This window comes from Tachyglossus aculeatus, chromosome 4 (assembly GCF_015852505.1).
Source record: "Tachyglossus aculeatus isolate mTacAcu1 chromosome 4, mTacAcu1.pri, whole genome shotgun sequence".
NCBI lineage: Eukaryota > Metazoa > Chordata > Mammalia > Monotremata > Tachyglossidae > Tachyglossus > Tachyglossus aculeatus.
In genome coordinates, this window is record NC_052069.1 from 112,089,563 (window position 1) to 112,104,283 (window position 14,721).

The following is a 14,721-nucleotide window of genomic DNA, read 5'->3' on the forward strand; positions in this document are numbered from 1 at the left end:
TGTACTTAAGTGCTGTGGGGATGGGGTGAATATCAAAGTGCTTAAGGGAAACAGGCCCTAGTAAATAGGTGACACAGAAGGAGAGCAAATAGGGGAAGTGAGACTTAGTCAAGGTAAGTCTCTTGAGGCAGTCAGCCTTTGAAGATGGGGAGAGTGATGGTCTGTCCAATATAATAATAATAATAATACAGAGGAAGAGGTATTAAGCACTTACTATGTTCCAGGTAATGTACTAAGAGCTGGGGTGGATTCAAGGAAATCGGGTCGGACACGGTCCCTGTCCCACGTGGAGCTCACACTTTAAAATCCCAGTTTACAGATGAGGTAAATGAAGCTTGGAGAAGTGAAGTGGTTTGCCGAAGCGCTCACAGCAGAGCTGAGATTAGAGCCCAGGTCCTTCTGTCTCCCAGGCCCATGCTCTAGCCACTAGGCCATGCTGCATCTCATGAACGAAAAGCAGTATGAACGGGAAAGGAGTTCCAGGCCAGAGGGAAGGTGTTGGCAAGGGGTTTGTGTTAGGATTGGGGAGCATTGGGGATTGAATAGGAAGCCAACTCCTCCCCCTTGGGGAGTGGGAAAAGATGACCACCCCACTCCTGGAGAGAGAGAGGGAGGCAGGGGAGGTTGTGACATCTGGGGAGAGCTAGGTCTCAGTGATGGCAAGGAAGAGCAGTGACTGGGGCAGGAGTAGGTCAGTAATGAAGGGACGTTTTCCCATGATGGAGCGGGGGTTCCACAGGCCTTACTTGGCTGCGGCTGTGGTGAGGGGGTTGAGGGTGGGGATGATGGAAAGCGTAGGAAGGAGTTGGATGGGCGTGAGTTTGTGGGGGCTGGGCTTGGAGGAGGGGTAGAAGGGGCTGCACTGGGACAGGATAACAGAGATGGGATGGGGGAGAGGGGTGTTGGCGATGGGAGGGGTCGGGGGGTGATCTGTTGGGGATTGGCCTGTGGGAAGGGATATAAGGGATGGGGGGCATGGATTGGTGGGGGCTACCAAAGGGAGGGCACTGAGGGCACATGGTGGAGGTAGAGTACAAGAGAAGGAAAAGTCCGGAGCTGCAGCAGCTGATTTGGAGAGTCCAGCGACCAACACAGTTGCCTCTAGTAGGGGGAGCCTCAGCAGCTCCTATGGCATGGATGAGGGAGTTTTCAAATCCTTAGGTGCTAATGGGCAAAATGGGCCAGTGCTATCAGGTCCTTAGTTGTGGATGGGTGAAAGTTGACATGTTGTTATCTTCTTGGTGAGTTGCTGCCCTGCTTCTTTGGCAGGGTGTAAGGATTCCAGTGTACAAAGGGCTGGGGATAGCAGGAAGACTTCTGCCATCCCAAATCCCCAGGGCACAGATTGGGGGAGAGGATACCCGAGTTGCTTTGGGCAAGTCACTTCACTTCTCTGGGTCTCAGCTACCTCATCTGTAAAATGGGGATGAAGACTGAGCCCCGTGCGGGACAGGGACTGTGTCCAACCCCATTTCCTTGTATCCACCCTTGCTCTTATTTACAGTGTCTGGCACATAGTAAGCAATTACCAAATACCATAATCATCATTATTGCTGTTTTTCCACTCATGAGCGTGGCTCAGTGGAAAGAGCACGGGCTTGGGAGTCAGAGGCCATGGGTTCTAATCCCAGCTCTGCCACTTGTCAGCTGTGTGACTTTGGGCAAGTCACTTAACTTCTCTGTGCCTCAGTTCCCCCATCTGTAAAAGGGGGATTAAGACTGTGAGGCTCCCCCCCAGTGCTTAGAACAGTGCTTGGCACATAGTAAGCATCTAACAAATACCAACATTATTATTATACTGGAATCCCCTTACCACCTTGAACATGGATGGGAAAGTGGGGGAATGAGCATGCCAGTGTTGCCTTCCCCAGGGCAGTTCTAGATCCTTAATGCACAGGGTTGTGGGGGCTGGGATCTCTTCCCTCTGGTGCAGTCCCCAGCTCCAGCTGCTGGGGCGGGTGGATGGCGACCCCCTTTCTTCTATCTTAAGGCCCCCATGTGCAGACGGTGACCCTTCCCCCTGCTGTGATCCTACTCCATGACTCGGTTTTTTGGTCCCTGGCTTGCCCAGGGGTCACTGGGGTTGTCGGTGACCCTTCCCTCTCATGTGACCTCAGGCCTCCGATGTGAGGGTAAGGGGCCAGAGGGTTTGACCTACCTTTCTTCTGGCTCAGTCCTAGACCCCTTGAAGGCAGGGGTCAGTGACCCTTCCCCTTGTGCGTGGCTATGGAGGCGTGGCCCCACCCCAGACCTCTGGCTCCGCCGCAGCAGTCTCTCTCAGCCCTCTCACAGTTCTGCTGCCATCACTTGTAAGCGTATGCCAACTTTACGTGTTTGTGAGGCAGAAGCAGTGTGGCCTAGTGGAAAGAGTATAAGCCTGGAAGTCCTCAGAGGACTTCCATAATTCCGACTCCAGGCACCTGCTGGGGGACCTTGGGTAAGTCACTTAACTTCTCTGTGCCTCAGGTTCCTCATCTGTAAAATTGGATTTAGTGCCTGTTCTCACTCCTATTTAGTCTGTGAGCCCCCTGTAGGACAGAGACTTTGTCCAACCTTATCTTCTATATTCCCCAGTGCTTAGTATAGTGCTTGGCACATAAGCGCTTAATAAATACTATTATTATTATTAAGTCTACAGTTATGATAGAGTCTAGGGTAGGAAAGGATTTGGGTGGGAAGGTGAGTTCTGTTTTGGACCTGTTACGTTTGAGGTGTCAGAGGGACATCCAAGTAGAGATGTACTAAAGGCAAGAGGCAAATGCCACACTGTGGAGAAGGAGAGAGGTCAGGGCTGGAGAGGTAGATTTGGGAATCATCCTTGTAGAAATGGCATTCTGTATTCCACTGCCTGATTGATCTGGATAGATCTGGGTCGGGGCCCAAGTCAGAGGAGAAATCGTGGACAAGCTAATGGCAAGATCAGGTTCTGATGTCTGATTTTTCAGGTCAGGACCATTTAACTTGGAGATCCAGGGTGTCATGTCATGTCTTTCATGATAAATTCAGTAATAGTATATCGCTTCTAGTTTTTTCCCTGAGGTTTTCAAAGTGTTTCCTCTTGCAAGTGGAAAATCAGTGCAATTGATTCAGTGACCTGCCTTGAGGCAGTCAGTTGGATATTGAGTTCCTGAGTATGATTTTACAGTCCTGGTGAGACTGAAACTCTCCCAGCCCAGGGGGTTGGGTGTGCTCGAACATAGAGAAAAGCAACAGAGAATTCCCGGCCAAAGAGATTTAGTTGCAAAAGTTTTCCTAGAAGTCATTTCCAATCTCTGTAGAATCTTTTTTTTAAATGGTATTTAAATGCTCACTGTGTGTCAAGCACGCTAAGTGCTAGGGGAAGATACAAGTTAATCAGGCTGGAAACAGTCCCTGATCCCAAAGAGGGGCTCACAGTCTACGTAGGGACTAAACAGGGAGAACAGGTATTGAATCCCCATTACTGAGGCACGGAGAAGTTAAATGACCTGCCTAAATTCACACAGCAGAGCTAGAAATAGAACCCAGGTCTTTGGTCTCCCAGGCTCATGTCCTTTCCACTAGGTTATGCTGCTTCCCATATTTTAGAGAAGAAATTTCATAGCTTCTTTGGTAATGAGCCCCAGAACTCTTACACCTAGATAGTCAGGAGGTTCTCTCTCACATGTGTAACTCAGGCAAACCATTAATTCAATCGTATTTATTGAGCGCTTACTGTGTGCTGAGCATTGTACTAAGCGCTTGGGAAGTACAAGTTGGCAACCTATAGTGACGGTCCCTACCCAACAGTGGGCTCACAGTCTAGAAGGGGGAGACAGATATGTACAAGTAAAATAAATATAGAGTAATAAATATGTACAAACATATATACATATACAGCGTCTGTCCTTATGCCTGAAACAGTAAGTGACTGTGGACCTCTGCCAGGTTAAGATGGCTGCTCCCAAGGTCCGTGTGAACCAAGGTCTTGCTTCTCCCAACCATTCTTGCCTGCCTCCTTGGGGCAGCCAGGAATCCGTGGGGGCTTAGGGGTGTTGGGCACAGGGGTTGGGGCAGATCTGTGATATTGGGCTGTAGACACGGGCTTCCAAGTTGGAAGTGGCAGTGGCTGCTGTCTCAGGGCTGCGTCGTTCTTCAGGGAGCCTGGCCCACACCTTCCTCCCTTCCCCCATGTCCATTCACAATCTGGCCCAGAGACCATTTGGGGAACAGATGCCTGACCTAACAGTCTACCCTTTGGTTAAAGGTAAACAAAACAGAAACAGAGCTCCTTATCTTATGTATAAGATATACATGTATATGTATAAGATGTGTATAAGATAACTCCTTATCTTTTGAATCTGTGTTTGTACAGATTTATTACTCTATTTTACTTGTACATATTTACTATTCTATTTATTTTGTTAATGATGTGCATCTAGCTTTATTTCTATTTGTTCTGATGACTTGACACCTGTCCACGTGTTTTGTTTTGTTGTCTGTCTCCCCCTTCTAGACTGTGAGCCCGTTGTTGGGTAGAGACCATCTCTATATGTTGTCAACTTGTACTTCCCAAGCGCTTAGTACGGTGCTCTGCACACAGTAAGTGCTCCATAAATACGATTGAATGAATGAATGAATCTTCCCTCCCCCAAGCCTGCCCTTCCCCTGACTTTCCCATCACTATGGACGGCACCACCATACTTCCTGTCTCACAAGCCCTTCACTTTGGCGTTATACTTGACTCCTCTCTTTCATTCAACCCACATATTCCAACCACCACTAAATCCGGTCAGTTCAACCTTCACAACATCGCCAAAATCTGCCCATTCCTCTCCATCCAAACTGCTACCACATTAATCCAACCATTTATCCTATCTTGTTTTGATTATTGTATCATCCTCCTTGTAGACCTCCCTGCCTTCACTCTGCTGCCCAGAACATTTTACTACAGAAATGTTCAGTCCGTGTTTCTCCACTTCTCAAGAACCTCTAGTGGTTGCCCATCCACTTCCTCATCAAACCTCCTTACCATCAGTTTTAAAGCACTTTAAAGCACATCTCTTCCAAGAGTCCTTCCCTGACTAAGCCCTCATTTCCTTTTCTTCCTCTCCCTTCTGGGTCACCGTGTCTTGCTCCATTTATTCATCCCCTCTTCCAGCTCCACTGTACTTATATACATGTCTGTAATTTAGTCATGTTATTGTCTGCCTCCCCCTCTAGACTAATCTCCTCGTGGGCAGGGAGCATATCTGCCAACTCTATTGTATTGCATTCTCCCAAGTGCTTAGTACAGTGCTCTGCACACTGTAAGTGACCTCATCTGTAAAATGGGTGTAGAGACGGTGAGCCCCACGAGGGACAGGGACTGCGTCCAACCCGATTTTCTTGTAACCATCCCAGTGCTTAGTACAGTGCTTGGCACATAGTAAGTACTTATAAAATACTATTTATCATCATTATTATTATTATCATCATCATCACGTCTGCCACTGGCTTACTTTCCTTCCCATCAGCACTCCTCGCTCACCCCAGCACTGAGCACCCTGGAGAGGAACATAAGGGGAGACCAGCCTGGTTTTGTCCCCTTAGCAGGGCTGGGTCTGTTCCCGCTCCAGTTTCTTAGAGTTATTTTCTTCTCCCTGAAATCAGTCACTCAGAGGCAGCATCCAGGAAGGTAAAAGAGAAGGAAAGGAAAAGTCAAAGAAATGTGGGGTTTGAAAGGAGGCAGGTCTCACGGGGTGGGGGTGTGTGTGCCACAAAGCCCCCATCCGCACAGCAGCCTCACGCTGCTGGAGTGTGGGCCCGGCCTTTGAGTCTATCACCTTCCAAAGGTGCGTCATGCTGCTCCCTGGAACTGCTGGCTTCTTGCTTCCCCTTTTGATGTGTCATGTCAAGAGAGGCTAACAGCTTCCAGGGGGTCTACTCAGCTGAGCCTTGCCAAACCAACTTGAACAGGAATTAGAGCAACTCCTTTCGGAGTTGTCGGAATCCTATCCTTCCTCTTCCCCCTTTGCCCCAGACTTGCATCTGTTTTGGGAAAAGGAGCTGGAGCCTCTCAGTGAAGGCCTTAGGGATAAAGATGCTAACCCGCTGCCTCTTTCAGTCGAACCCCAGTTCATTTGGAGTCAGGCTGGGGCCCAAATTCACAGCCCTCTTAATCAATCAAGCAACGGCATTTATTAATAACAATAATAATGGATAATTCTGGTATTTATTAAGCACTTACTGTGTGCCAGGCACTGTACTAAGAGCTGGAGTCGATACAAACAAATAGGGTTGGGCATAGTCCATGTCCTACATGGGGCTCACAGCTTAATCTCCATTTCACAAATGAGGCTACTGAGGCACAGAGAAGTGAAGTGACTTGCCCAAGGTCACACAGCAAACGTGGTGGAGCCGGGAGTAGAGCCCTTGACCTTCTGGCTCCCCAGCCCTTGCTCTATCCACTGTGCCACACTGCTTCTCTCAATATCCTGAGCGGACCCCCGCAGCTCAACAGAGGGGTCGGTACCAGGAACTGACTGTTAAGGGGAACTCATTCATTCATTAATTTACTTAATCATATTTATTGAGTGCTTACTGTGTGCAGAGCACTGTACTAAGCGTTTGGGAGAGTACAATATAACAAACAGATAAATTCCCTGCCCATGAGGAGCTTACAGTCTAGAGAGGGAGAAAGACATGAATATAAATAAATAAATTACAGATGTACATAAATGCTGTGGGGCTGGAAGTGGAGGAAGAAAAATAGAGCAAGTTAGGGCAACACAGGAGGGAGAGGAAGAAGAGGGAACTGGGCATTCCTGTGTGGTGGTGTCTGTTACGTCTTTAGGAAGTCAGCTTTTGACTGTCCCTTACTAGTCCCTTCCCATTTCTCCCAGTTAGGGTTGTTGCTTGTCTGTGGTATGACCTTGGGTAAGTCACCTCATCTATAAAATGACTTGGGTTCTAATCCTGGCTCCGCCACTTGTCCGCTGTGTGACCCTGGGCAAGTCACTTCTCTTCTCTGTGCTTCAGTTCCCTCATCTGTAAAATGGGGATTAAGACTGAGCGCAACCCAACTATATTGTATCTACCCCAGCACTTAGTACAGTGCTTGGTACATAGTAAACACTTAACAAATACCACATTATTATTATTAGTTTTATTATTATTGCCTCATCTGTAAAATGGGGTTTTAAGACTAGGAGCGCCATGTGGGATGAGGACTCTGTCTAACCTAATTTGCTTGTACTCAACCCAGCACTTAGTACAGTGTCCAGCACATTGTAAGCGCTTAACAAATACCATTAAAAAAGATTAAAAAAGAGGGCAATGACAGATATATGGCCAAGATGGTACCCCTTTTACAAAGAGGATTCGTACATCTCCATTTGCTCTTAACCCTTCCAGAAGGCATCCCCACTAGGCAAATGTTTCTAGTTCTAAAACTAAGCATTAGAAATGAAACACCAAATGGGCACCAAATTGTCAACATAATAGCCCGATGAACGTGTAGCATGTTAAATCCAGTTGTTGAAGTGAGAAAAAGGTGCCAGGTGGGGACTGAGGCCCCTCCCCATTGTCATAATAATAATAATATTAAGTGGCTCAGTGGATAGAGAAGCAGCATGGTTCAGTGGAAAGAGCATGGGCTTTGGTGTCAGAGGTTATGGGTTCAAATCCCGGCTCCACCAATTGTCAGCTGTGTGACTGTGGGCAAGTCACTTAACTTCTTTGGGCCTCAGTTACCTCATCTGTAAAATGGGGATTAAGACTGTGAGCCCCCCATGGGACAACCTGATCACTTTGTAACCACCCTAGCACTTAGAACAGTGCTTTGCACATAGTAAGTGCTTAATAAATGCCATTATTTATTATTATTATTCTTATTAATTATTATTATTATTATTAAGCCTGGGCCTGGGAGTCAGAATGACTTGGGTTCTAATCCCAGGTCTGCCACCTGTCTGCTGTGTGACCTTGGACAAGTCACTTCTCTGAGCCTCAGGTACCTCATCTGTAAAATGGGGATTAAGAGTGTGAACTCATGTGGGGCAGGGACTTTGTCCAATCTGAATGATTTGTATCACCCCAGTGCTTAGAACAGGACTGGGCACATAGGAAGCACTTGAGTACCATAATTATTATTTTGGTATTTGCTAAGCACTTACTGTGTGTCAAGCCCTGTTCTAAGCGCTGGGGTAGATACAAGCTATTCAGTTTGTACATAGTCCCTATCTCACATGGAGCTCACCATCTAGGTAGGAGGGAAAACAGGTGGGAGCCTCTCAAGTGGAGCAAGGTACCTCTGGTACACCTGCATGATCATTTCATCCATATGCACAGAATCTAGAGCCAACTGAGTCCAGAGTTTTTCTTTATGAGCAGGGGCTATGTCTGCTAATTCTCTTGTACTCTCCCAAGCACTTAGTATAGTGCTCTGCACATGTGCCCAATAAAGAGCAGTGACTGATTCTAAAAATTGCGTTTGTGGATAGGATGATTTCCATTTGGACATGCCAGTGGTCAGAGTTGATTGAGAATTTTACAAGATTTCTTGCTTCCCCAATGCTTTCTGGTCTCGAGGATCAGCCTCACCTGCTCCTGGTAATTCTCACCTGGATGGTCTTGAAAACATTTCTTCCATGGGGAGTACCATGAACCTCTTTTAGTAAAAGAATTTGCTTTCCTGGCTTGGATTGAATGTGAGGAAATGTTGTTGAAGTCTTGGGAGGATAGACTGCCTGGCTGTTAGTGTAGTTAAGAGTGAAACTTGTAAATCAATAAACAGTATTTATTGAGCTTCTCCTTAATTCCACTAGTTATTGTGTAGCCTGACCAACATTATGTAAGATCCTTGAGGACAGAGAACGTGTCTTTCATTTTTATGGTATGCTCCCTAGCACCCAGTATAGTGCTCTGCATACAATCAATGCTCAATAAACACTGATGATGGTAATGTTGATCCACTCTTGTTTTTCCAGTCTCTGAACTCTGTTGGCTCTTCTTCTCTGGGGGCCCTTCTACATGTTGGCATCTTTTTGGTTTTGCCCTTTCTGCTGCTCTGCGTGGTCTTTTTTTATGGTATTTTTAAAGTGCTTACTATGCACCCAGCACTTGTTGTAAGTGCTGCACTAGATAAAAACTAATCAGGTTGGACACAGTCCCTATTCCACTTGGGGCTCCCAGTTTTAATCCCCATTTTCCAGATGAGGTAACTGAGGCCAGAGAAGTGAAGCGACTTGCCCAAGCTCACAAACAGCAGAAAAGTGGCAGAGCTGGGATTAGAACCTGTGACCTTCTGGCTCCCAGGCCTGTGCTGTACCCATTAGGCCTGCTCAAGTCGGGTCATCCTGAGCACTGTCAGTCGAGGGTCTGTTGGCATTTTTATTCTACCTCACTACAATCCAAACGTGGCCTTGTAGATAGAGCCACCAGCCTGGGAGTCAGAAGGACCTGGGTTCTAATCTAATCCCCATCCTTGAGGAGTTTACAATCTAGTAGGGGAGACGGTCCTTAAAATAAACTACAGCAAGGGGAAGCAGCAGAGTATAAATGCTGCGTGGGTGGTGTGAATATCAGCAAGTTTGGAGGCTACAGACCCAAGTGCAAAAGTGATACAGAAGGGAGAGATAATAAGGTTGGAGAAGGTTTTTTGGAGGAGATAGGACTTTAGTAGGCTTGGAAGAAGGAAAGAGTGGTGGTCTATTGACTAGGAAGGAGGAGGGAGCCTTAGGCAGGAGGGAAGGTGTGAGAGGAGACAGGAAGGGTGATGTGCATAGGTAGATGTTAGGGGAGCAAAATGGGCAGAGAAGGTTAGTGTTGGAGAGAAGAGAGTGTCGAAAGGAGGGAGAATGCTGACTGAGTGCCTTAAAGCTGAAGGAGAGGAGTTTCTGTTTGAGGTGGAGATGGATGGGCAGCCGTTGGGGGTTTCTGAGGAGTGGAGAGATGTGTGTAGAACTCTACCCTTTTTCGTTTGCTTGTTTACTGCTTAGACCATGAGCCCCATGTGGGACGGGGACTCTGTCCAACCTGATAAACCTCTATCTACCCCAGCGCTTAGAACAGTGCTTGACCCATAGTAAGCACTTAACAAATATCATTACCCTCCCCCCCCAAAAAAAAAGCACACAAAAAATGATGCAGGCAGCAGAGTGAAGAATGGACTGGGGAGATGATAGCCTGAAGACAGGGATTCAGTAGTTGAGATGGGATATGAAAAGTGCGTGGAACAGCAAGCATCTACCACCTGAATATCCATCCCTCAAGAGCTATAGTTGCCATTAGGTGGAGCAGAACCATTCACTTCTAAGCAACTTATTTTTTGCTCTTCATTAATATGTGAGTATTTTCAGCAAATGCACTACATGTGTTCCTCGCAGATGACCTGAGATATCAGGTATCTGCTGTAGGATGAAAGGACTGCCCAAGGTCAGGGGGTGAAAAGAGGCATGGGCCTCAACTGCTTCTCTCATTAGACCCTTTTCTGGAGAAGAGCCAGCTGCGTCATATTGCAACCCTTTAGGCAATTTTCAGACCACGGGTCAGCTGAGCTGGGAGAGTCCATTGAACAGACAGTGGCCCAGGACTCACTACCCTCCTGGTGTAAGCCCATCCTCTTGACTGTAAGCTCGTTGTGGGCAGGGAGTGTGGCTGCTTATTGTATTATACTCTCCCAAGCACTTAGTTCAGTGCTCTGCACACAGTAAGTGATCAATAATATAGTCGACTGACTGACAGGAACCCCCAACAGTCCCCCAAACATCTACCTCTCCCAATCTTACTTCAGTGGTACCATTGACACAAATAGCAAGGGAATGGATCTCTAGGGACATCTGAAGGCACGGGGGAAGCCACGAAGGGGTACACTGTGGCCTAGAGCCCCCTTCTTCCACTGCCTGGAGGCTTAATGTCAACCCTGGTTGGATGTTACCGGGATGGTGTTTCTGCTTGGCACCCCTGGCATCTGCATGGGCCATAATTATCTTCAGCCTGGACTAAATGGGTCTGGGAAAATTTATTCTTTATAAACCAATGTTATGTGACTGGTGGGGCTAGCATCTCTCCCTTGGTTTGCATAGCTATTCTTTCTTCTGTTACGTTGTTTTAGGTTATATTGACTGATCAGTCATTTCTAGGATTCCTGGTTTTTCTTTTTATAAAGATTTCACACACACACACCACACCACTCCACCAAATAACAACCACCCAGTTCCATTTTTCTCCATGAGTTGAAAGAAAAAAACTGCCACTAGAACAGTCCATCAGCTCCTTCCTTGAAGACTGTGGCAGTATTATTGTCTAGACCTCCTGATGTGTGGTGTTCAATTTTTCAAAGCTTTCCTTTACTGAAACCACAGCACTATTCAAAAAGAGAGTCCTTATTTCTCACAGTCTCCACTGCATCGCTCTTTTTTATCCTTCTAGGTAAGGAGTGTGTCAATAGTTCCAGCTCTGATGGTTTTTATCTCCTGTGTACATCAGTGAATGTGTTTATTAGCCACATTAAAGGGGTCAGAAGCAGTCTTCAATGGAGTCAGGAGTCAGGTCCAGCTAAGGGCTGTGTGTTAGTCCCAAAGTACCTGTTAAGGCCAATATCCCTGCTTGGAACAAATTCAAGCATAAAGCAACCCTTTGGAATCCATTCTTGGAAAGCAGCATCGCCTAGAGGATAGAACACAGGCTTGGGAGTCAGAACCACCTGGGTTCTAATTCTGGCCCTGCCACTTTTATTATTATTATTATTCTTATTATTATTATTATCATTATTATTTATAATAATTATTATTATCATGGTATTAGTTAAGCACTTATTATGTGCCAAGCACTGTTCTAAGCACTGGGGTAGATACAAGGTAATCAGGTTGTCCCACAGGAGGCTCACAGTCTTAATCCCCATTTTACAAATGAGCTAATTGAGGCACAGAGAAGTCTTGTGACTTGCCCAAGGTCACACATCAGACAAGTAGCAGAGCCAGGATTAGATCCCATGTCTTTGCTGACTCCCAAGCCCATGCTGTTTCCACTAAGCCATGCTGCTTTTCTATAACGGTATTTGTTAAGCGCTTACTATGTACCGAGCACTGTTCTAAGCTCTGGGGCAGATACACAGTAATCAGGTTATCCCACGTGGGGCTCACAGTCTTCATCCCCATTAGGGAACTGAGGCACAGAGAAGTGAAGTGGCTTTCCCAAGGTCACATAACACACAAGTGGCAGAGCGGGGATTAGAACCCATGTCCTCTGACTCCCAAGCCTGTTTTCTTTCCACCAAGCCACGCTGCTTCTCTATCTCACTTGTCTGCTGTGTGACCTCAGGCAAGACACTTCAGTTCTCTATGCCTCAGTTCCCTCCTCTGTAAAATGGAGATTAAGACTGTGAGCCACATGTGGGACATGGGGTGTGTACAACCTGCTGGTCTTGTATCTACACCAACGCCTAATACAGTGTGCCTAGCACTTAGTAAGTGCCTAAAAATACCATTTAAAAAATCAATCAGTGGTAGTTATCGAGCACTTCCTGGTAGCAGAACACTGTACTAAACACGTGGGGGAGTACAATACAATAGATTTGGTAGACACAAAGCAGCGTGGCTGAGTGGAAAGAGCACGGGCTTTGGAGTCAGAGGTTATCGGTTCAAAATCCCGGCTCCACCACTTGTCAGCTATGTGACTTTGGGCAAGTCACTTCACTTCTCTGGGGCTCAGTTACCTCATCTGTAAAATGGGGATTAAGACTGTGAGCCCCATGTGGAACAACCTGATCACCTTGTAAACTCCCCAGTGCTTAGAACAGTGCTTTGCACATAGTAAGCGCTTAATAAATGGCATTATTATTATTATTATTATTAAAGAGCTTAGAATTTAGTGTCATGAAGTGTCAGGCAGTGTCAGTGTCAGGATATGGGTGAGGGGTTGACAGTGAGATTGAATTTGAGACACAGTAAGTAGGTTGGTATTAGAGGAGCGAAATGGGCAGATTGGATTGTAGAAGGAAATCAAGGTGGTAAGGTAGGAGGGGGGAGAGCTGATTGAGTGCTTTAAAGCTGACAGTTCGTAGTTTCTGTTTATGGAGGTGAATGGACAACCCCTGGAAGTTCTTGAGGAGTGAGAAAACATGGACTGAAAGTTTTTGGAGAAAAATGATCTGGGCCGCAAAGTATACACAGGATTTGGGAGGGGACAGAAGGCAGGGATGCTGATGCAGTAATCAAGTTGGGATAGAATAAGAGCTTGGATGGATAAACGAGGTAACAGTTTGGATGGAGAGGATAGGGCAGGTTTTAGTGATGTGAAAGTTGAACCGACAGGATTTGGTGACAGATTGAATGGGAGAGGTGTGTCAAGGACAATGCCAAGGTTCTGGACTTGAGAGAGGATGGAGGGGAATCTTTCCCACTGTGGGCTTAAACCCTCTCTAGCTGCACTGGGATTGGGCCTGGGGCCGGCCTTTTGGAATAGACAGGGAAAGTGATTTCAGCTTTCCTACCTTTTTACCTGCATTTATTTTTGATTTTGACGTCTACCCGGCTAGTTTCATAGTGTTTGGGGGTTTGGCCAGCATTTAATTATTTTAAAAAGCATTTCAACTCACCTTTAACCAGGAAGCCCCGCTTGCTAAAATTCCTTCTGGACTCCGTTGTGAATATTCAGACCTGAATTTTGGGTATGTGGTGTTTTCTTTAGGAAATCCCCAACGAGCTGTGGGCCAAACTGATCCAGGAACGTCTGTCAAGCGACGACTGCATCAAACGAGTAAGAATGGCTCCTAAGAGGGCTGGCGGATGTTTCCCCCCAATATAGCTGCTCCCTCCTCCCCACACATCATGGGTACTTAGCATTCCGGTGCCCAAGTGAAGCACTGAATAGGGGGTGCCAGTCCACAGGGTGGGCTGGGGATTGTTTGAACAACAGCGGGGAGGTCTACAAGCTTTATTAATAGAATAAAGGGGAATGGGCACATATGCTAATCTTCCAGGGCCCCTGAGCTGATCAAAGGCAGACCAAGGAGCGCTTTGCCGATTGCCTGAGGCAGGCTTGCAGAGCAATTGTGGACAAAACAGATAAACAGAAACCAAATAAAAATCAAGACATTGACTTTGGATATCACCTTTTTTGGGGTAGTGGGGGAAGTCTGAATGCTTTTCCTTGCTTTCATCATTGAGGGCTTACATCCAGTAGAAAGCTGGTTATCAAAGCGAACTAAGGCCAGATGATTCAGATAACTGCAAAACTTTCCAATTTTAATCTGTTATCCACACTAGCCTACGTGTTCCAATAATGGGTTTTCTGCCACATCTCTCTTCTTTTCCAAGGAAGATTTCCCAATGACTGAGGCATTTTGGGGGGCACTGGGATTCACCTGGGGTTAGGGTTGTTTAATTGTGGCTTCTAAGCTCTTACTATGTGCCAAACACTGTACTAAGCACTAGGTTAGATGTAATGTAATCAGATACAGTCCCTGCCCCACTCGGGGTTCACAGTCTAAAGCAGAGGGAGAACATGATTTGAATCCCCATTTTACAAATGAGGGAACCGAGGCCCAGAGAAGTATCTTCCTGAAGGTCACACAGCAGATTAGTGGCAGAGGTCATATTAGAACTCAGGTCTCCTGACAACCTGGCCTGTCCTCTTTCCACTAGGCCACACTGGTTCTTTCTAGGTATGGGATCACTCTGCTGAGCACTTTGTACGGGTGAAAACCAAGAGATTGGACACAAAGTTCCACCCCTGTAGGAAAATAGGGAAAGGTGCCATGACAGTCGAGCCACCTTTCTC

At 46.6% G+C, this 14,721-nt stretch overlaps 1 protein-coding gene across 2 annotated transcripts in view; it reads left to right on the forward strand.

Annotated features, from left to right (window-relative positions):
- The window catches only part of AK8 (adenylate kinase 8), a 165,982-nt gene that overhangs the window by 21,771 nt on the left and 129,490 nt on the right, over nt 1–14,721 (forward strand). For both annotated transcript variants that reach the window (XM_038745436.1, XM_038745437.1), the window contains exon 5: nt 13,630–13,698. In XM_038745436.1, the coding sequence (XP_038601364.1) occupies nt 13,630–13,698 (69 nt within the window). The remainder of the gene's footprint in view (nt 1–13,629; nt 13,699–14,721) is intronic.